The sequence below is a fragment of the Triturus cristatus genome, chromosome 4_2, assembly GCF_964204655.1.
Source record: "Triturus cristatus chromosome 4_2, aTriCri1.1, whole genome shotgun sequence".
NCBI lineage: Eukaryota > Metazoa > Chordata > Amphibia > Caudata > Salamandridae > Triturus > Triturus cristatus.
Genome location: NC_140586.1, coordinates 551964678 through 551988301, shown reverse-complemented (window position 1 = coordinate 551988301; position 23624 = coordinate 551964678). Strand labels below are relative to the sequence as shown.

At 43.3% G+C, this 23624-nt stretch overlaps 1 protein-coding gene across 2 annotated transcripts in view; it reads left to right on the top strand.

Annotated features, from left to right (window-relative positions):
• The window catches only part of TGFBR3 (transforming growth factor beta receptor 3), a 339353-nt gene that overhangs the window by 188719 nt on the left and 127010 nt on the right, over positions 1 to 23624 (top strand). For both annotated transcript variants that reach the window (XM_085602172.1, XM_085602173.1), the window contains exons 3-4: positions 3291 to 3428; positions 10315 to 10498. In XM_085602172.1, coding sequence (XP_085458298.1) covers positions 3291 to 3428; positions 10315 to 10498 — 322 coding nt within the window. The remainder of the gene's footprint in view (positions 1 to 3290; positions 3429 to 10314; positions 10499 to 23624) is intronic.

The window sequence follows — 23624 nt, the reverse complement described above, 5'->3', positions numbered from 1 at the left end:
TGAAGGTGATGTGACATTGGTCTAGTGAGCAATGTTGGTGTGATGTGGACGTTCACTAAGATCTGTTGAGGTAAGACCCGCCCTGTGGGAGAAAAGCACAGAGAGAGGCAATGCTGGCTCTTCAGTCATAGACAAACTGCAACCCTTTCGCTAGGCTCAAAATATTAACAGATATCATATACAGGAATATCATTATACTAGTGGCCCTCTCCATTACTGTTGTTCACCAGAGTACAGGATCAGCATATCAGGGTACCTAGTGCTTGAGACGCCTGCACTCTACCTCGTCGATGCCTGAACACAGCAATCAATAGGTACATTTAAGGGAATATGTACTACCCAATGCTTTGAACACCCTTGCGTTTTTCTTGTAGCCTTTCCTTACCTTTTGATCCCTTTAGCTACCAACTGCTGGTGATCATTCAATTGGCAAACATGGCAGATCCATAATTAATATGGTATATTCAATAAAAACTCATACAATGCAGTGCGGCAACCAAGGTTGATACATTGTGAGCGGGAGAGAGAAGGAAGCACCTGACCCTTCCAGTGCAAAATACGATGCCTAGACAAGCTTTAAAACGTTCCTCACTTGGAAGTGTGTTGTCCAGTGCAGCACACATGTAAAGTCTGGGAAGTCTGAAGAAATAAAAAAACATCTCTCCTTTTTAAGGAATGCCTCAAGGAAAACTTTACTTTGTGGCACAAAGCCATGCATACCATAGTTAGAATGTAGTGCTCTGCATCAAAAACCAAGGGTGGTTGCATAGGAATGCCCAGGTACCACCCGTGGCACATGCCCTTGACGCAAAGCAATACAGAGTAGCACTATCAATACTTTGCATTACTTTGTATTACTTTAGGGCTACTTTCCAGGGCAAATAAAGTTTTGTGCTGGAAAGCGCGTCCCAAATTAACATTTTGCACTGGGTTGCATCACTTTTGTGATGAAAACCTGATGCAAAATGTTACAAAAGCCACCTTACGATTTGTTGCTACTTTGCAGGATCACTTTTTTTCAGCAACCTAAATGCAATGAACTATATATCAGAATTGAAAAAACCTGGACTGTGGATTGGGAACCCCTCACTAGCTCACAGATGGCTCCTTCCCGAGGCTTCATCAAGAAAAACCTTGCAATCTAGGCATTTACAATGAGCTTCAGTCCACGTCCCTCCTCCATCTGTTGGATAAACCGAGTCATAAAAAACAAGGTTTTAAAACTGTTCATTGAAAAACTCCTACCCTCTTAATTTAATTAAAACTCTATCTTTTACCTCCACCTGGGCTCTCTGGTAGTCGATCTACTGCAATTTCCTGTAGCGGGGCTTCCTGAAGGGGTGTCAGGAACTTCACTTCAGTGCTTCTGTTTAGTCATCACTGCACCAAGCTTGCCAGCCTCGCCCATAGAGCCCCTCGCATGCAGCAGAGGATCAGGTTCAAGGCATCAGGCCCCAGAAAGTCCTGTGTATGTATTCGCATCAGTGCCACCTGCTTTGTCACAGCATGGGGAAGGAAAAGCGAGCATCGAAGATCTACACAAAGAACATCAAATAAAGTCAAAGGTTTTTTTTTTCTTACCAGTAACAGAGCAGTCAAATATCTAAGACAAAGGGATATTCCAGCAAAGCCAAGAGGGGCGTGGGGGAAGAGGGAATAGAAGGGAAGTGCAATGAGGTCAAGGACGGGGCCTGGTGTAGATTCAGGAAAATAAGCTCAACTGAGGAGAAAGATTGTTGAGCGGAATTGAGTGTGGACTGCCCGCATCTCTTCCAGAGGGCTAGAACTGAAAATTCTCCAGTGATCACTACAACCACCTCCCCACTTGTACCACTGACTTCCACTGCTGATTGGCCAGATCAGCCAGTATGGCAAGGGAGTATTTTAGAGTCTAATTCCTGGAGAATGGGACTAAAATGGCCTTTTGTGGTAATAAAAGGTATTCATATTCTTGATAGGTGTATTGTGAGGTGTTTAATTATTAAGTATGTTAAATATGTGAGCGGAAAGGGTGAAAGGCTGTGCAGTTTTATTCTCAGTACCATCTTTTGTTAGAAATAGTTTGAGACTAGACCTTTAAGCTCCCCACTGATCAATTCTAATCTTCTTTCACCTTGCATGAAATATGCGATGCTGGAGACAGACTCCTTATCCACTCACCACTGCATAATGTATAACTGCATTCTGATATCAAATGTGAAAGGTACTTCAAACAGGCACTTGTAGTGAAGGGTGCGGACTCAAAGCCCACTCTGTGTATTTAGGGTGTTGATACCATAAGCTCTTGTAGACAGATAAAGTGGTCTGGAGTTACACCTAAAAGAGGATATTTCTGGTGCAATACATCATGTGCTTCTGGCATCTAATTCAAAAAATGAAATAATTCCTCTTTGTGGTAAAAAGTCCTCTTCGGAGCAGGTGACGCAGCTGCAGATGCCACAGCGCTTATCATTGCAATAGGACAATCATTATAAAAGCTGGGGACATGGACTTGGGATAGGTCACTTTTCTGCTTGCTGGGAGTTTGCCAAGAGACAGGCTGGTAAACTCCATGTTTAAATCCTTGCGCTGACCATTGTTAGGCATTACCCATCTCCCCCCCCCCCCCCCCCCCCCCAAACTGCCTTTAAGGCAGGGGTTCATTACATTGGTTCAGGAGGGGCTGGATCCATGCCAGATTTTGAGACATTCCACTTAAAATAATTTGACCTACAAATGCTCGAAATGGGAGACATTTCCAAAGTCAGTGGTTTGTTTATACATATAATCTGTCATGGATCCTCCCATGATGGATCAAAGGTGGACAACCCTGCGTTAAGCAACCCAAGTCAATGCTTGGTTTATTTTAGACCCTGCAAAACATGCATAAAATCACGAACTTTGCAGTAAATGTTGTCATAAATTCTTTTTAAAGGAATATCAAATTCTCCTAGGGTTTTAAAATATGTAGAAGATTACATTTCTGGAAATAAATACTGCATTAATGATTACAAATGTGAAGACAACTCTTTTGAAATAAGGTTGCGAAGTGTTTTGATAATACGAGCACATCAGAGCTGAAGAATGTATGCAGCAGAATGTTGTTCGCTTTTGGGGAGATTTGCATGCCTGACGCTGAAGAGCGCGGTCATGCTGTAAGACCTGCCTGTGTGTGGATTCGTCTTGGCTGCTGCGTTCTCGCTCTAGTTTCAAAACATGCCTCAGAGGTCACATAGCGAGAGCGCCGTGTTTGCACAATTCCATGACTACAGTCCCAATAAAGCATGTTTTCCATTTTTCGTTCTCTCTAGGTCACGTTGCATTTGAACCCTATTTCGTCAGTGCACATTCATCAAAAACCTGTGGTGTTCGTTCTGAATTCTCCTCGGAGCCTGATATGGAAAGTGAAAACAGACCGGCTCGCGTCGGGGGTTCAGAGGTTTTTCTTCGTAAGTATGAGAGGTCCCCGCTCGCCACTATCACTTTGTTGACGCGCCGCGAGGGGTTAACTGCGCTGGTTTTCAAAGGCCGAAAAAGTCTGTAATTGATGCACGAATATCAGGCCTTCCCGTTTCACTGGGGCTCCTGGGAGCAATTACCGGCCACTGGAAAGTGTTTTTAGAAAGTGCCCAATTACTTGTTATATTGGATGGATTAAAAGGATCACTTGCAGCTATAAAATTACCGGTAAAACAACCAATAAATTGGTGGGCAACATAAAGGTAATGTGTGTAAAATCTTAATGTCAGGTGACTGAAAAGTGCTTAATGCCTATAGTGCGCACTGTGTTTCAACGCGTTAAACGCCTGCATTACTGTTTAGAAATCTATGCCTGCTTAAGTACCAGTCTGTACAGATGACGTGGCCGCGGCCATGCCTGTGCCTGTATTGTGTATTGTATTGTCAAGGTGCTCGAGCTCATCTGTGGATGGACAGCACTCTGCTCCTGGGAGTGCTATGGGCAGGGCCCGCTTTAGGGCAGTGCAACCGGTGCGGCCGCCCTGGCGCTGACCTACGGAGGAGGCACTGACCTTGGGGGGCGGAGTGCTGTGTTTAGCAATAACTTATGATTGGAGGGATGAGGGGCACTTTTGATCGATGCTAGTGAGAGAATACGAGGATGCGGTCATGGGATGTGGGCGCCAAATATGATTGTCGCCAGGGCCGGATTGAGAACTCAAATCAGCCCTGGCAATTTTTTTGGACCGGTGGGGGGGTGGGCACGTGGGCAAGTGTGAATCACTCCTGCTTAACTTAACTAGTCACCAGCACTGCTGCTTTTGTTACTAGGGGCCGATATTGCAGCACTTCTGCAAAACTGTCCCCCATCGCTCCAAAACCGGCCCCAACCCTTCCAGCCTCCTGGGGAAACGCCTGATGCCTGGATTGTCACACCGGGTGCCACCAGCACTAAAGCCGGCCCTGGCTATGGACGGATGATGGTGTGTCTGTCATGTGTCCTGTATGGATAGGGTTTTAGTGTGGAGCAGGATGGCTGATGGTATGGCCTTATTGTGGTCAGAGACTGCACCTGTGTGTCAATTTGATGGAAAAAACTGTTTGAGGCTTAACATATAATCCTTTGATGCTACTGTGTAGACGATTAGAATGTGTTTGATTGTGGTGTGCCCCCGGGGGGAAGTGTTTTGGTGTCATGCTTGTACAGCAGAAACTTCTTAGACTATGTTGCAGCAATCCTGTAGCTGTGCATATGCATGAGTGTGGAGACAGCCTGAGGCTAGTCGAGGATTCACATGCAGACATGTACCATCTCTAGAGGAGTCTGTATCATATATTAGAACATTGGAATGTTGGGAGCTCCATTGAAGACAATGGAGCGCTCCCTGCTTCTACGGCCGGTAAAGGCCCGCAGAGAAACTTTCAAATGTTTTACAAAGGCCTCTCGGAGCTCGAGGGGATTTAAATCCCCTCGAGCTTCAAAAAGACTTTGTTTTATTTCTTAGAACATTCTGCCCTCTAGTGGCAGAATGTTCTAATAGCCTTATAGCCCTTCGTAGCAGGGCTATACCGGCTATTAAAGTCCCGTCCCTTGTTAAAGTCCCTTGCCTTTGGCTCGGGCCTTTAACGCGGGAGCGGGCCTTTAATAGCCTGTAAGGCTGTAAGGTATAACCGCACTGAATAGAGGCTTAGCAGGCTGCTTAGAGGTGAAGGTTAATCCTTGGGAGGTGCAATAGTCCACCACCTATAGCATAAGCTCTGGCTTCCGCAGGAGAGCAGCAAATCATGGGCGTTGTGCAACAGGCCATGGTATATGCTTTGAGGAGTCCTCACGTGTGTGGCAGGTGGCATCTCACAGGAAAGGGCATTATAGTGCCAGCCATAGCATATCCTCTGATTGGTCATCATGGAACGATAGTCGAACAACCCATATGAATGGGCATTAAATGGTCAGCCTTAGCATGTGCCTGAGAACTCCACAGACACACAATTGATGGACGGAAATCAAACCATTCACCCCCAGTCAAGAGATCTGGGTTAAATCCATCATTCTTTTGCTCACCACGCCACCCCAGTTTAGACCTGGCTATATGCAAATCAGTCTTGACCCTGAGGCACAGCAGAAAACAATTCATAGGAGCTGCATTATAGAAGCCGCCATACTGCATGGTCTAATGAGTATATCCAGGAGTGAAAATGTTACGGCCATTATGCAGCGAGTCATTGTAAGTGTCATGTAGAGTCCTCAGACGAGTGACAGAGGAACAGCATATGTCATTCATTGTTCATTCTAAACCAGCAATGCTATACAGATGAGCAAGCTATAGGAATGGGTATTATACAACCTGCCGCCGAAGAGGCTACATGAAGAAACCCTTAGAAAGTCTGGAGGAGGGTTTGTTTTCTTGATGCTTGGGACTTTTAAGCACAAGACTTTCTTGCGTGAAGTTTCCTGGAAACTTCTCGTGCGGAAGCTGCTATTCGTCAGTCATTGTGAGGTTTTAAATGGACACCTATGCTTGTCAGACAGGCAGTCTTAAAGGTGCAAGGATAGATGCAAAATGACACAAAAACATTGCTCCATCCCCATCCATGCAACACATTCTGTGCACTGTTTTTAGACCACTTATTGTCTGTCTTTATCTTGGCTTTTGCCATCGTATACAAACTTTTGCAAGTCTTGGGCATGTCTAAAGAGGAACAGTGAGGAGACTCTCGGACACCCTGGCGCTGAAGAGATGAAGGACCCGAGTGCCTCTGCCACGGTGGGGTGAAGAATGCGGGGCTTTGTTACAGCATGATTCAAATATCTTTGCGAGGACAAAGTCGGAGCGTCATCTGCTCTGGCAGTCCGAGGCGCCGACGGGGGTTACGCAAGGTCGAATTAAAAAAAACAACAACGTCATGACGTACATGCGACGCTCCTCTGCTGCCAAAAGGGGGTGTTCGTCCTTCTAACAATAAAATCACATTACTAATACATGAGTATATTTTATTTTGGCACCCTCCACTGGCAACGCTCAAGGTCCCTTTTACCGCGTATTTTGTTAAAATGTGGAGCTGTTAGCGTTTTCTTTTCAGAATGCGGATACAATTCCAATTATGTTCACCTTCAGACAATTTGTCACGAGCGTGTTACAGATAATCTGTGTTACTTAACCAAACTAGAACTATCCATAACAGAGGAGGCCTTGACTGTGCGTCAGTAGGGACCTTGCCGGACCTAATCCTGTAGATATCGCCTCTTTCACTTCATCTCCGACCGCAGCAGCGAAAAGTGTTTTGGAAACGTGATACTTCGCATTGTGTTGTGAAGCACATTTATTCTAATTACTTTGCCTGTTCACCATGAACTGCTTGGAACCTCCCGGATGAGCCCAGCAAATCAGCGAACAAAAAAACTACTCTTTGTCACAAATATGCAGATAAATCGTTATCTCCGGGTATAGTGCGGTTCATTTCAACAACTGCTTAATCTAAAGTGTGACGCAGCGATTTAGGCAACTGTGTGCTTGAGTTACATTCCTGTCACGGCTGCATGGAAGTCATTCAGAAGCAGAAAACTGGGGGGACCGCTTTTAACCAGCCGTGAATGTTTGTGTGCCACTCTCCTGGTGTTCTGCTTAGCTTTAATCATATCACCATCAAAACTGGACATTAAAGCAGCCTTGGAAAATACGTTACAACTATCCTTCTATCCCTCCAACTGGGGAAGAGCAGAGAGTAAGTGTAAAGCAGGAGTGTTTGAGGGGAATCCTTAATCTGCCCCAAAAAAGCATTCTTAAAAATGGCGCCAAATAATCAATTTTTCCACACAGTTCTTCAAAGACATTGGCTGCAAGCCTTTGAATTTAGAGACAGGATCAGGAGACTCTCAAATGATGTAAAAATACGAATGCTCTGGCATAAAACAAGGAGCCCGCTGCTCTCCCTTAGCGAATCATCAGTGTGCCTGAAAGATAATTGTGCACTGCTTCTATCGCTGCAGGGTGATGAGCCCTGGGCGAGCAGCCTATGTCTCCATACGTCCTGCATGGAGAATTGAGCCATACCATGAGGTTGTGGCCCCATAGGCATAGCTTTCTCCAGGACAGTGCTGCTTTCTGAATAATTGAGATAAATATTGTGCATTATTTGGAAGCAAAAGTACAAAGAAATGTGAAAAACTGTACGATAAATATAGTTTTGTTGTACTGTTTATTAAAGCATGTAACCAGATGGCAGTAAACTTAGTGCAATGGGCAGGATACATCTAGACATTGAATGCGTGAGTGAACCGTTTCTACTATGGCTCACACCCTTCTGCGTTCCAAAAATATAGATTCAATATTTGCTTGCGGTGTCCTGATGAAGCCCTCAGTTGTATGGTTTGCTTACATTTTGGCTGGCTGCCAGTACTTGCTAAAAAAACATAAGAGAGCTATTTCTTTTCCTGCAACTAGTTTTTACTGGAAATCAGGAGACTCCATTTGCAATCACTTGCTAAATGGGCCCAGATGTGAGCTGAGCGCTCAGCGGGGATAGGAGTGAGGTGCGAGAGGAAGCGCAGTGCCAGCCAGTGGGAGAACTTGTAAAGGCGGAAGGCTTCCAGGAATTCACATCAAGTGCACATATTATTTGACAGGAAATTGTTCTGGTTGTAATTGCAAGGTGTATATTTTAATGTAAAATCAAAATTGAATTTGTTCTTCTTCTCAACAAATAGTTGTGGAACTGGCTGAGACTGTGATCTTTGCACGCGTTAGCTCTCAGGTGCGGTCCCTTGAATCAGGATTCCGCACTTTCCGAGAAGTAAATACCTTCTTTTTTTAGAAAAGAATCATTGGTTTTTTACGTAATGGGAAAAGCATAAAATATTACAGCGCATTTGTTTCCAGTTTGGCGCTTTATCCTGCAATATCTGCCACGTTGGTTGCGCCTTGGCGAATGGATGCTCGGGAGTCCAGATTAGCTTGAGGGCCACGACTGAACTCAATCAAGTAAATTCAACTCTTTCATTACAAGATCTGGGTTATAAAATATTGGCTTGTGTTGCGAAAGTATTTGTACTTCTAAGGAATAATAATCTTTTAAATCATTATGCTCTTTGTGTGTCTTATTCATATTTCTTATTTCTATTGGAGGATCAGGGTTCGGTGTATTACATGTTTTAAATGTGTGTAAAAAATAGGACTTTAGTCCCTGATTCCATTTATTATGTAGTTTAGTAAAAGTTTTTGTCTGATGCATTAAAAAAATGGATGGGATAATTTTAGAAAAATGGTTGCAAGTCTTCTCTTCGACAAATTATTTTAAAAGATTGAGAAAAGGAAAGAGGGGCAGTGTTGGCAGCTGTTTATAGGGATACTATGTTATGAAGATCCCTTCCTGTAATAAACCAGTTGAGCAGCTGTGCATTCAGGGTCTCTTTTCTGGTCAGGGAACAGCACATTTTGTACTGATTGATGTCCACCACCACACCATTTTTGCCAGTAATCTAGCCAGCATGGTAGTACATCGTTCAGTTGGGTAAACAGTATTGGCAACTTGCGGCCATTTCCATAAGAGGGTGCAGGCTGTCTTTTCTGTTCCCACATGCATGTTACAGGTCTTGGAGGACATGCACTTTAGACAAAAGTATCTTTACCATCATAACTAGCTAGAGCCACACATTGGACATTTATGTTTACCTCGCTAGACAATGACCGTACAGTAGAATAGACTGACCTTTCTGTAATCTACTTTTTTATTTATGTATGAACATTAATCGCTCACTCTTATGCTCAGTGTGTCCGTAAACACCCTTCAACCTCCAACTCCTGTGATTTCTTCATTGACTTTCTTAAGTGCTGTTATTTTCACTGTAATCCTGACGCGATGCTTTACTCCCAGTGGGAAGGCTTTGAGTACAGTGTCTTAATGCATGATCATCCTTCCCAGAAGGCACGCTTTGTCTCACAATAGAAGTTTGCCAAAAATGGAATTAAGCATGAGTCTGGTGTTAGGATTTTTATTTGCTAACAATTTAGCTTATTACATGATATTTTGAAAGGTTCTCGTCCTTTTTCTGCTTTTTTCAGCGGCCAGATTTATAGGTTGTTGAGCGGAAGTACTTTTCTGATAGTTTATAATCTTGCCAAGTCTTATGGAAGCATTTAATCTCTAGTGAATGTATGGAAAAGGAGAGTGGATGGTGTAGGTTGTATTTTTTGGTAGATAACCCATGTCCTGTTTTGTTCTTTTAGGAAAGGTGAGTAATATGCACGTACATGCTTTTGCGTTTTGACTGCGGGCTTGCATTTACAAAGAGTTCTACATCATCTGGGCACCTTACTTCACACAATATATTGAGCTTTCCAAGCTCATTCATGCGTGTGAAGATGGCACTAAAAGTACTACCAAGTGAGGCTGTCAAACCCAGGGGCGTAGCTTGGTCAGTAAGATTGGGGTGGTGGGTGAGAGCTTCAGATTTTCCAACAATCACGCTGGAATATCAGAGTAATTGTTTTATGGGAAGCAGTGCATGAGGGGGCTTAAGGGCCAGTGGAAATGGAAAGAAGTGTGGATTCTGAGGCATACCTAAAAAACAGTATTTTGTAAAATAACCCTGTTTTCAGACCTTCAAAACAGAGGTGTGTGTGTGTGTTTTTGAGTGAGTATTTAGAAATCCCAGGTGAAATACAAGAGACACCTTAGCATGCCCGACTGAAAGCTCCCGTACTCAACAATCTCTTAAATAGTGCATTTCTTAGGGGGCTGTAACACCCCAAAAAACTCCTCTGAAACGACACCCCTGGTGACAACCCTACTCATATAGTTGATATTTATTATTTTTTTGTCAAATAGTTTTAGCTCCACAAACTTTCCTCATTAAGAATTTTTTTTATGTTCCATCAGGTGTCTTCGGGTTCTGATGTTCATTTTGAGGCAGGCAATTTCTCGTTGACGGCGCACACAGAGGAGAAACATCTCCCGCAGGGAAACGAACATCTCTTGCATTGGGCTAAAAGGCAATATGGCGCAGTTACCTCATTCACCGAGTTCAAATTGTCGAGAAACATTTACATCAAACTCGGGGAAGGTAAGTTTCAGCCCCCCAAAAAATTGAGGAAATGTTTGTGCGCATGTAGAACATTCTGTGCAGTTGAAGTTTCACTTCTCAAGTCAAAATGGCAGCGTTGCCATAAATTAGAGTATGTATTTCACGGGTAATGTCTAGAGGAAAGTAATATTTTACCTTATGTGTAATTTTTATGCGCTGTGTAAGTGAATACCCCCTTGTGTGCACGTGTTAAAAAAGAGATTTGTTGGTATCCATATTAGAGTGCGAGATATAAATATTATTCACTCCACGTTTCCATCCTGTTGTGAGGAAAACGCCATAGTAACCATTTGCCCATACCAAATCCCTGTGCGCTCTGGTGGGGGCTTTTATGCTGAAGCTAGTTACTTTTCAGAACACTTAAACAGGTATTGAAGCTGCTTATTTAGACCTGTTTTGTTTCCTTTTTTATTTCTCAACTGCTATTTATTTCTATGTAAATAAAGTCAATAATCTCGCATCCTCAAAAGGGCTCTCTGTTATTTTATTTTATTTAGACTTGGAGTGGTTAAAAAGTACTTTGAAAGTGTTTTGGTGTTTTGAACGAGTATGCTCAGGTTACATGCTGGTGTCCAAGCGTCAGTGAAAAGGTTTATAATTGCACTTTTAAAACCTCACAAGTGAAGAAGGATGGTCGTGGTGAGTTTGGGGAAGAGACTGTTATTAAAAAAAAATCTAGTTTCCTTTTAAGCTTGGTAACTGAATGACTGCTTAAGTGAATGGAAGTGAAATAGAGACAGATAAGACCTGAAAATTTGTCTTTTTTTAGGTCTGGCGTTGGCCAATACCTTTTGACTTTATTAAATTAAATATATGACACAGCATACAGCATGCGACAAAGGGTCCGCCACTTTAGTCATTGACTAACTTATTTGTGAGTAACCTCATTCTGCTCTTTCACAAAAAGCACACGCACTCAGAGTCGTTCTCTTAAATACCAGGTACTACTATGGCAAAGCGTACTTCTTGAGGCCAAAGGCCTATTTTGCTTTGACCCAATGTTTATTTTTCTTAAATTGCGAGGGCCTGGCAGCTCCTTAAAATAACGTTTTACACAATCCAGGATAAAACAAAACAATAATTGACAAATTCAATAAGCTGACAGTCACTGCCAGATCTGTTCGCTTCGCCAATGCTTGTTCTAAATTTATGTCACTCATAATATAGATTTGTTAAGAAAAGGACTGTTCTCCACTCTGTCATCTTTTGTATTTCTAGAAATGCTCTTTCCTGTCTCTCCTTCTACCTCGTATACACCTACCTTTCCTGCATTCTGGCATGATATCACCAGGAACCTATTGCTAGCACCATTTTCTACGCATGCTATCAATCTCAAGCCACCTTTTACTGAGTCTGTGGCAATGAAAAACAGTTGTGGCCGAAATGGTCTTGTTGAGCCAAAATAAAGAAGCAAACAAATAAATGAATACATAAATACAATTATTTTAATTTCACACTTTCTGCTGACTCTTCATCCCCAACTTTTCCTCTTGTCTCTGATGTCCCTCTGTAGTTGTCCTGTGCCAGCTTTTCTTTTCCATCTACACTGCTCCTCTCTTTAAGCTCATTGCTTCTCTGAGTCTTTCCTATCATTTTATGCTGATGTCTTGCTGCTGTTCATCTCTTTTCCTATTTTATTGAGTCCATCTCATCTTGCTTATCTGCAATTCACTTCATGCACTTCAGATTTATGCATTCAAAAGATAGATTCTTTTCTTTGCTGCTTCGTCTGCTCATTCCTCACCCCCTTCCTCAGACGTCTTTTTCATCTACCTCTTTCTCTTCCCAGAATCTTGGAGCCATCTTCCTCTTCAGTCCCCATTCTCTCTGCACATTTCAACTGTTTCCCTCAATTGCCACTACTACCTTTTTCTGCATTTACAATACTCGCCTGTTTCTTCAATTTCATGCGACAAAAATTCTAATTCTAACTCGTATTGTCTCACGTATGGATTATTGCTCAATGTTATTTTTGTACGTCCTGTCTACTCTCTTTCATCCCACCTCATGTTTAACCTTCATCCCACAGCTCTCCTATCCCCTCACATTCTTATTCTTGGTTCACTTCCTTTTCATTTGAACACTAGATTCATCAGGTCGAACTTTCGACCTCTTGCATATACTTTAGCATAAACTTCTGTGTGAGCTTAAACTCCGCTCACTGCTTTTCATTGTTTGTTTCAGTGTCCTTTAAAAAAACGTGCTTGCTAGTGGTCAGTCCTGGCTCTTTGTCACTCCTTTTGTCTTTTTTTCTTCCCACTGGAGAAGGAACCAAGTACTGAATCATTACGCTTTGGTTGTTTCTCTGTTGTTTGGAGGACTATTTTTTTATTTCTTTCCAGCTTGTGGTACACTATGGGTGCGTGTGCAGCTACGAAGCCGTGGGTAATCGACAAAGTGTGAGCACACTGGGGTGTTCCACTGTGTTTACGTCGGGTTGTGCATCAGTGGTGTATATTATCCCACTCTTGCTCGCACAGTTTGCTTTTGCTTCTGACACTGCATGGACTGGAGTGACACGTCAAATTTTGGCGTAAGTCTGTGCAGCAGTCTGCTGCTCTTTGTGTCTTGAGAGCAGCCTGTGCTCAAGCGTGGAGTGCATGTTTGCTGATCTCACATGCACAAAGTGCACAGACCATCTCTCACAGAAAAGTAAACTCAGAGCGGTCCATGTCACTCCTGACCCAAGTGTTTGTGTGTTTCTCTTGATCAGCTCAGCACCAGCTTCACTGATGCCGCCCTTCATCTCTATGCCTGGGGCCGCTTCGGGAGGCCGTGCCCCTTTATTTCTCCACGCCTTCGCAACCGTTTTAGGAGGCCGCACTCCGTTCTTTAAATCTGCATGCCTGTATGCCCATGCCAACCTGCTTTCATTTTTGAGACACACCATGACCCATTACATTCTTGTCCCGCGGCTGCCCTTCAGGTGTAGCGGGTTGGGTTATGGATAAAAAGGAAGTCTCACAAACAACTGTCAGATTAGGGGCACTCCAATCCCAGCAGCCATAGAGAAGAGTCTCCTTGGAGGCCACACCCCCCTCAAGTTTGAATCATGCATGTATTGGCAGCGACAGAGTATTTTCTTTTTAATCATTGTTTATTATTTTGTTAAAGGCAATCACAGAATAATAATCTCCTCGCTACCCACGTTTTCATTCAATTTTACCCCCTCTAGCAGCATTTCAGAATATTATGCAGAGACTAGGGTTGACTGAGTTTCAGCACAGGCTCCAATCCCAGACCACTACCTATCCTGCCCACTCCCATGCAGCTATTAGATCGTGTTCAGTCATAGGATTGGCTGTCATGCGAACAGGAAGAGCGTAAATTACTGACATAGCAATTGTTAAACATCACTAATGGACAACAAATATTTGGTTGGATTCACAGATGTTCCGTAGATAGGTGCGCATCTTGTACATAAGATTCCGGTGTTTGGGAGTTAGCCGTAAAAGAAAACAGAGGTACCATAGGGCTCCGGTGGACATTTATGCTTTATTGATATTATTATATTTTCCGTGGTCTACAATGGCAGAACTAATCAATAAATTAATACAATGAATGTAAAGGGCTATATCAGTAAGGAATGCTGTCCCGCAATTGCTCATAGGCCTTGAACTGGGCTGAACAGTGGCAGGAGTCCTGGTTGAAAATGATGTAATATATTCCGAAGGTATCATGCTTGCCAACAGTTTATTTTCTGATAGTAGAGATTTCCAAGTCTCAGCCCCTTGACCATTTGCTATAGAATGATCTCTGTTTACACGGGTACCTCCACGGCGGCGTGATGCACATCTATCCACACCATTGTACTTAAGGCAAATCCGCTCCTAGATCTGTAAAGGAGTCTGTAATTGCTAGAAAATGACAAAGGCTTTGCTTATCCGTGGAAAATGGACTCGAATAACTCGAGTTTGCATAGGTTTTTAACTGTTATGAGTCAATAATCCAGTCAAGGACTGCAGTCAGCTTTCTTTGTTCTGTTGGAGGTGGTTATTGTTTACTCGTATGGCTTGTACAACATATGGATTGGGTTAAAATATGCACAAGACATGAACAAAAACCTCGATTGTACTGCTCTAGATCTGAGGGGACAGGTATGCTTTCGTTTTTGACTCACAAGTTTTTGGTGTGTAATTACTGTCGTTTTCCCAGTCTTGAGCCAAGTAGTTTAGGCCCTAGTTTTATTTATTTCATCTATATGGTATTTGTGCTGCGCTGTCGGCCGAAGCCCACGCGCCAGAGTCAAATTATCTGTCAGTTTTGTTGGTACAGGAGGTAAGGTTAGCTTTTTCACTATGAATTGTTTTTAAACTCCTAGCCAGATCAGAGTGTCTACCCCAGGCTTCTCCAACGAGTAGCTCCTGAGCTACTGTTAGTTCTCCAGCTACTTGTAAGTAGCTCTCCTGTATGCACCCCCAGCCTTCTAAATAAGAACCTTTTTTCCTTAAAATTAACATATGTATATCAACATTGTGTATTATAGACAAACGTGTGTGTATTTTCAGAACTCATGAGCTCATGTTTGGAGAAAAATGGTTGAATTTCCAAAATATATTTAAAGCTGATTTGTGACTGATAAATTATATGAGGAGACCTATTACTATTATCATTACTTTTGTCCCAGGGGTTTTGCACCAATGGCTCTTTTGAAAATCAGACTGCATAACCCAGTGTGTAGTAACCGTATAGCTCTTCAATCCCTGGCGGCTGAGCAGCCAGGATAATGTGTTGCATGGCTAAACACTTATAAGGTCCCAAAGGCGAGACCTGTTGGCTATGCCAATGCTTGTTTTTAAATGTGTTGACTTAGCCTCTCTCTACCTCCCTTTTCTTATCCACCTTCATGTTCTGCTTCCTACTTTATCTTGTTTTACCCTCTGCACTACTTTCTGACTTAAGTCATTTATGTTTTGTGCTCCTTAACTGTGGAGTGATGTTTTTTTTCATATATGTTCTGCTCCTTCTCTTTCTTTGTTTCTGGTCTTCGCACAAGAACACTTGCTTCTTTAGTTTCTGAAAACTCTCAAAATTCTTTGCATACCCTCATTTTTTTGTAATTTTGTGCACCTCTTTTACTACATGTCTACGATAATTTAAAATAAAATAAAACAATTCAAATAAAATAAAAAAATAAAATAAGCAATGTTTGCTCAAGCGTCTCCTTTACACATCAAAAATGAGCCAGTCTTTGTTATTAAATATGAGTGAATCTGCAAAAAAGGGTATATCCACTCAATTGCCTTCTGCACCCTATGCAAAGAAAGGCCATACTAGTAAGCAAAAACATATTACTGTAAATCTGCCTGGATGGGTTTATGGAGCGCCTCTCTTAACTGCATGTGTTCCTGGGAGGAATGCATGGGGAGTGGTGCTAAAGTGCTCCAGCAAGTAGTATTAATTAATCTGCACTGTGTCCCAGACCTCGATGAAGCACATCTTTGTGCTCTTGTAAAAGAGATCTCATCAGAGCTAGGCCTTAGATTAAAGGCAGAGTTGTTTGGAATCCAGACCCTGAAGGACAGGTCATATTTGCACATCTCCTTGAAAGCTCCTCACTGGTATTGTGTTTCAGAGGGCTTCCGTGAATCCTGCTGTTACTGTTTGACTCAAACAAAGCATTGTTTCAGAACAAAATTAGCAATAATGTTCTTTTTGAGGGAGTTTTGCTACAATATGTGCCGAGACTTTGTGCAGCCGTGCACATTGGTCATGTTGCTGCCACTTTGGAAGCAGCAAAAATGATCACTACTTGACCCTTTGCCCCACATCAGGGCAGTGAGACTGGTCATCATTTGCTTCTTCTGGACTCAAACTAGCAACCCCTCTCAGCCACCGTAGATGATTACCAAGCCTTACCTTGCCCCAAAAACAGCCCGTATGAAGGTCATCTCTGTGACATAATCACTAGATGCTTAAATTATGAAAAATACAACAAAGCAGGTGTGCTTTACAGAACGATAACCTGGAAGATTACATATCATTTGTATCTCTTTCTTGCCTCAGTCGCCTGCTAATGCTCACGTACACCCCTCGCTTGCTTTAGGCCATGAGGAACATTCTAGAGAGAAGGCGGAGCCAGCTGGTGTTAGGTCTTTATATATTGAAATCTCCCGATTCTTCAGGACCTTACATTGCAGCATTACAGGAGCAGCACCGTTTGTCCTCAACCTGTTGATTTGGCGCCTGTTGGTAGGCACCCAACACCTCCTGTTCAAGACTTCACAGTGAATTGGCCTGTTACTAGGCCTCTTACTAGCGGTGGCTCTAACATGGGACACCACACTATGGCCTGCCCAATGAGAGAGTTGGGGACAATGCAATGTCCCTCCCTCTAGGAGTCCGTCAAAAAAACTCCTCTGCCAATGTAAAGACGGGACAGTGAATGCTTTTCTTTCACTGATGTTGAGGTAGTTTTGTGGAGTTTGAAACAGACCTGCTGGCTCCCATTTCGGTGGGGAGAATTAGAAATTGCTACTTTACATGCCAATTAGGATACAAAGGGACAGCTGTAGCTGTTTCACCAACCTCGTGTTTTTCACATAATCCAGGATGATACTCACAGGACCTTTGCTTAGCCCTCTTTATACATTCGTCTGTTTGCGTGTCACTCACATTTTTCTTCTGTCTGCTTCACCAAACAGTATGGGCAATTAGAGCAGCCCACGTAGGCCATTGGCCGTTTTCACTGTGAATGAAGGCATTTCGCTTGTGTCTAAAAACCAGCCAACGGGAGTGCAGGAGCTGGTAGGCCAACTTCTGCTTCATTTCTGCTTACATTCCATGTTTATTTTTGCAATGGTCCAATTTTAGGTCTCGCCTGGCGATAGCAGCGCACGTACTGCTCTCGTCATGCGAGTGCCTTTTGCAATCGATTCTCCGAAAGCCTTACATGCACACGTAGGGATGGACAAAGATGGCTGCTCTCGCCATTTGTCCAAACCTAATAGCATGCGTGTGTACGTACGGACTGTCGACAGTCCGACGCCATCTTGTGACAATAGTTTTCTATTGTCATGGCAACCAAGCTTCTTATCAGAAGCTTTGTCACGTTAGTTTCCTGTTCCCACCCCCCTTCCGTTGGCCGTGTTCTCCATCCCCCGCCCCCTTCCCGTTGTCCATGGCAACCAAGCGTCTGATCAGAAGCTTCGTCACGTTGGTTTCCTGTTCCCACCCCCCTTCCGTTGGCCGTGTTCTCCATCCCCCCACCCCCTTCCCGTTGTCCGTGTTCCGTTCCCTATTTTGACCACCAGGCAGCTCAGCACCACCACTGCTACTGCTAATGTGAGGGTCATATGTTCAATTCCCGCCAAGGCCAAAGCTTCCTTTAAAATGCCCAGGTTGATAAATTGAGTTAAGACCTAGTAAAGCTTTTTTTTAACAGGGCTTAGGAATGTGGCGTAAAGGGCTAAGAAACGCACCTAAATCTTTCAGCCAAAAGCAGCAAAGAAATCGTGACAAAGCGCATAAAAAATATACTGGATTCAAAAAGCGCATGTGCAGGAAATGAAAATTAACTATGCTAAACGGAAAGCAGAAAAGAGTAAATAAAAATAATGTAACGTTTTCCTTAACCTATACTTGCCTCAATGCCTACGGCCTGCAGGGGTCAGAAAAAAAACGAGACAGGCTGAACGACTACCAATTACGATGACTAGCTGAATCTAACAGATTGGTGCATTATCATAATACCCCAACACTGATAAAATATGGCTAGATGTAGGTGTACATTATCTAGGAAGCATTGTTAAAGCCAATAAGCCTCATCTCTCGTTGGAGATTTGCCAGTGCCTTTTGTCTATGCTTTTCCACATTGACAAAAAGAAACAAGCATTAAAAATGCAATAGGTCTCGCCTTTGATTAAGTTAAAGCCACTTGCTTTGCTATACAATACCATTAGCAAAGGAAATGGCTTTAACTTAATCAAAGGCGAGACCTATTGCATTTTCAATGCTTGTTTACTTTAGATCATGGCTCCTGCATATGTGTACAAAAATGCATTGCATGAGAACTGCAGGCTTGCGATGGCCGGACCAATTAGTGTTGCCAAAGATCCACATGTCCTGTAGAATAAGTTTTGATGTCAAAATATCTCAGTCCACTACCGTTGACCATAAAGGGTGAAGACTTCTCATTATTTAATGTCTCTAGTGTGTGAATGATCTACTGAAAATATACCATAAAGTATAAATCGTTAATTTACTTAGGCGGTGATAGCCTGAAAATCTAACTGAATACTAAAAATAACAATTATATGTATTTGTACTGCATGGAAACCCTTCTAAGGTATCCAACTCTTTTATAACAAATGTTATTACATTTCAAGTTCAAAGTTTATCACATTTTAATCTCGAGGTTAGTTCATTTTTTTTACTATGAAGTATCAAAAGCTGAACTGGTCCTGCACATATCTTAACCTGTAGCCTACACCCTGTACAGAGCACTCTGCAGATGGTGCAATACCCACTGAGCTACTTCACCAGCTTCAGAAATTAGTGGATTTCACACGCCTTTACAAGAATCAAAATGCTGTACATTTGGAGCATTTATTATATTAGGTTATATTATATCATATCATATTATATTATATTATATTACATTACATTATATTATCAGTGCGCTATTGCATGCATACATGTGTGCCTTAGTATTATTGGTAATAGTTCATCCCTCTATCCAGAACGAGTGCATCGGACATACAGTGGTGGACCCTCTTACACTCTGGATAGGTTGACTCAGATAATCATACAATGCATACTTGAGTAACTGTATGTAAGATTCTAGGGCGTGCCTGTCCATGTTCCTGTATGGGCATTCCGCACTACCAAGCAATGATTCTTCATAGCCGGTAGCCAATTGGGTGCCTTCGAAGCATCTGAAATGAGTGTACAGGTTTATCCCTGGAGGCAAGTGGAAGATTAGTTGAAGTCATGCATGGGTTGCATCAAACCACATCTTTTAGTTAGCTGCAAATAGTGTAGTGATCCCTGCCTCCTGCTCCTTGTAAGAGCTTGTGTGGAGGGTGAGCTTTTGGTTTTTCTCAGTTGTCAGTTGGCCTGCCACAGGCTTATTTCTCAGGCCTACCATTCCTTCTCACAGGAGGTTGAGCCATGCTGCTAACCAGTCATTTCTGCCACTCACTTTGACTAGTGTCGCTTCCTGATCTGCCTTATAAATTGTTCAGCACTGCTGTTTCAAAACCACACTGCCTTATATTTCTAGTCACAAGGAGTTACGTTTGATGTTTTGAGAAGTGAGAGCAACCCCATGGCGCCTCTTTCAAATACAGTCAAGAAAACTGGACCAAATACCCATGCTGGTTACTTCTCGGGGAAAAGTCATGGTGGTTGACTCTCTTTTTTCTGAAAATCGATCAAAAAATACTATTAAATATGATAACTCTAATAACTGTTAGAGCGCTTCGAAACAGCAGATGTGTGCTATGCAGCACTGTGTCAAAGCACATTATAATAATGTTTATTATGGTGGTATTACCAGGATCAATATTGCAATTCACATATGCCCAATCATGTTGAGTTTGAGGAACCCCTCACATCCTGTTAAGAGGTAGACTTGTGATGATTACTCGATGGCACTCTATTGTATAAACGTCCACTGCCCTGATGAGTTTATAGGATATTTTGTGGTTTGATATTCTCTGTTTTATTACTGATATTAGAGCAGTGTGATTCTATTTGGTGTGATTTTGCAGTACAAGCAGGACAAGATATTCCCTCACGAAGGAGACTTTTTTAGCCCTCTAGAATGGATTTTTAAAATTATATTTAGTACCTCATTCGACTGCAAGTATTTCAAGAGTGAAACATGTAGCTGCTTTTCATCCAAATCAGGATACTGCCCAGTACCGTGAGCCTGTAGCCGGGGAAGGTGGACACTTGCAGCGGTGAGAGAATGAGGGGTAATGTGAAATGGAGGCAAGGCAGAGAACTTGACTTCTATGGTGCCTCGTGGACCTGAAGGGGAGCAGAGGTTTGTTGTCTTTGCCATCGTAAAACATTGAAGGAAGCCATTCTCCCCACCCTCATTTTTGGCCTGGTAAGGCCTTATGAATCTTGATTGATATTAATATCTTCTGTGACAGGCAGTGTAGAGATTGCACTACAAATGCCAGGGAGGAGGTTTGATATATTTGGCTGGCCTAAGACCTGAAATCTCTCTGAGGAAGAACAAGACCTGCAATATATGCAGCACTGATTCAGGCGGTCATTGGAGAAAAAGCTTTGTGCATATTTAGACACAACATTGGTCATGTCTTCAGCCTTTACCCCGACTCATTCATATCTCTACTACGTTTCACTGCCAAATCATTTATTGTTAATGCACATAAAAAATGTGATTCATTGTTAGGTGTATTGTTGAATGGCCATCTTTGTTTTAATACGGACTGCCATATTAGGCAAAACGTAACTCTTGTTCAGTGTTCCCTTTCAAAGCTTGTCGCAAAAATTCAGTGAGTTTTATAAATCTATATACATTTTGTAAACCTAAATTGCAATTTAACTAGAAACCTACTGAAAATATTGATAAAGTAGTTGCCGTTGACATTGGAAATCTTGACCATTAAGCAATGTATATTTTTTTTCAGCATAGGACACTGCCTTTTTCCCTCCCTCCACACACCTCCTTGTTTTGTTCTTAAAATCCAATATTCACAATCCTTTTAGCCAATGCGTTTCATCCCAGTAGGGACTTCTTCAGGGCTCGGCACAGTCTTCAGATCGTCATAAACAATCAATGTCTAACGGACTCTAAATGTCTATACAATTGATGGGTGTGTGTTAGACCTGTCAGCCCTTTGGGTGGTCCCTCCTCATCATTATTTATTTTGTCCCACTTCTGCCTCAAACCCTATTATAATTTTTTCCTTTTTGGGAACCACCAGACTTGTTAGTGTTGATGCAGGGTCAGGGAGCCATTTTCCCTACCCCTGGAACTTCTGTCTGAGGGCCTGAGACACAAAATGGTGGCCATCCATTGTCACCTGTGACATAACCAGAACTTACTGGAGGTTTCTAGAACCTCCTGGAACATTCTAGAATCCTGTGATAGTGAGAGGCAGTTTAGAATGTTGGGAGGCCATCTCAGAGTGGCAGTTGGCATCTGACTGGGGAGGAGAGAGGACAGAGATAGAAGGAGGTCGGAGTAAGGCAGCAGAGGTGGAAACCAGTGCTTGGAGTGGGGTCCAGAAACCCACCCTTGATGCTAGTCCCTACTGACCAAGCCCAGCCTAAAGCCCTGTGTGGGACCAAGACCAGAAGAACCATCTTAAGGATCTGAATATTTGGAACAGGCCTTAAAGAGGAAGAGCAGCAAGCTCCTGACCTGTTTAGCAGTGTCCTCCTGAAGTCCTGACGTCGAGAAGCCTGGAGACCTGGGGCCTGAGGTAGAGAAGCGGCGCTGATAGAAAGCAGACGCCGTACCCGGAGCCGTCAGAGGTCGAGTGAGGGCGCCGACGGAGGTCGTGGAGAGGCACCGGAGGTCGAGTAGGGAGTGATCGGAGGTCGAGTGAGGGCGCCGACGGAGGTCGTGGAGAGGTGCCGGAGGTCGAGTAGGAAGTCACCTGAGGTCGAGGTGAGGCGTCGACGGGGGAGTGAAGTCCGCCCACCGGAGTCGCCGGAAACTGAGGTGAAGTGCGTCGGAGGTCGGGAGTGGAGATCGCACTCCGGAGACACCCGGAAGCGGGGAGACCGTGTCCCTGCGACGCCGGAAGGCGACATCGAGTCAAGACCGCCCGGCGACATCGAGCCGAGGCCGCCCAGCGACATCGAGTCGAGACCGCCCAGCGACATCGAGCCGAGTCCGCCCAGCGACATCGAGTCGAGACCGCCCAGCGACATCGAGTCGAGGCTGCCCAGCGACATCGATCCGGAGCCGCCTCACGGCGTCGACACGGCGCCGAGCGGAGCCGATCGTCGAGGAAGGGACAGTAAGTGGTAGAGAGGGCGTCTAAGGCCCCGTGGAGCCCTAAAAGACCATTCTAGGGGCTAGAGGGGTGTTAGAACCAGCCTGGGAGTGCCAGGGGTGAACTGAGACTGGTGCAGTGACATCTGTGAGGGGCTGTGTAGTTTGGAGGGCCAGATCATTAGGTTATCCTCATTCTGCCTCAGCTTAAGCCCCAGCCTTGACCAATCTAGGTGGGACACCCCCATGCCACCCAAATGACCACAAGCGGTATATGGGCAAAGTAAGACCAAGTTACCTCATGAAAGTGATCTGATCTGTAACTGTCATTGATTGCTTTACCTTATTTATTGAAGGTGCTTTATTTATTGTCTTCCACTAATTTATTCTTGCACTGTATTTATTGTCTGACTGTATTTATTTGCTATCTGTATTTATTGCACCTCTATTTATTCCTTGCTTAACTATGACCTGAACCTATTTGTTGAAACCTCGAAGTAGTATTGTTTATTTGACCTGCTCTTTTGAAGGAGAATCCTATTGTATTGTATTTATAATGTGAAGCCAGCAACTAAGAGAAAATAAGATAAAGACATATATATTTTCATCTTGACTTCCATAATTTTTACGGTGTAGTGTCGTTTTTGGAACGGATGAACGCATGGTTATTGTGAGGGTGTGACGTACGCTTAACACGGTGCCTGACCCCCAACCGCTCGAGCCAAGCTACCATTGTGCTGGGAACCTGGTGACTGCTAACCCGGTTGCCCGGTTTCCAACAGTGTGGATACCACTTTCTGTGAAAACTATGATTCTGTTATGCATGGCTTCCATGAAAAGGCTCTATCGTTTACCCCAGATTATAAATATGGTAATTCACGGCTATGAGGTAGAAACAGTTGATAACAAAATGTATTACCCACTGAGAGCCTGTCAGTGCAGCGCTGCTTGTCTGTGTTGACTGAAAGCAGAAAGCACTGCTGTAGGAGGGGGAAAGAAGGTAGGGAAAGTGGTGGGGATTGGTTAAGGTGAAGAAGGATGAAAAACAAAAACCTTGTTGGGTCCAGAGAACATTTTAAATCCCAGAGAATGACTGACATAGATTACAAAGCATTGGAATGTGGTTTTATACAAAGGTTGTTTTTAAATTAATAAATGTGAGGCTAAAACTGAATTTGCCAT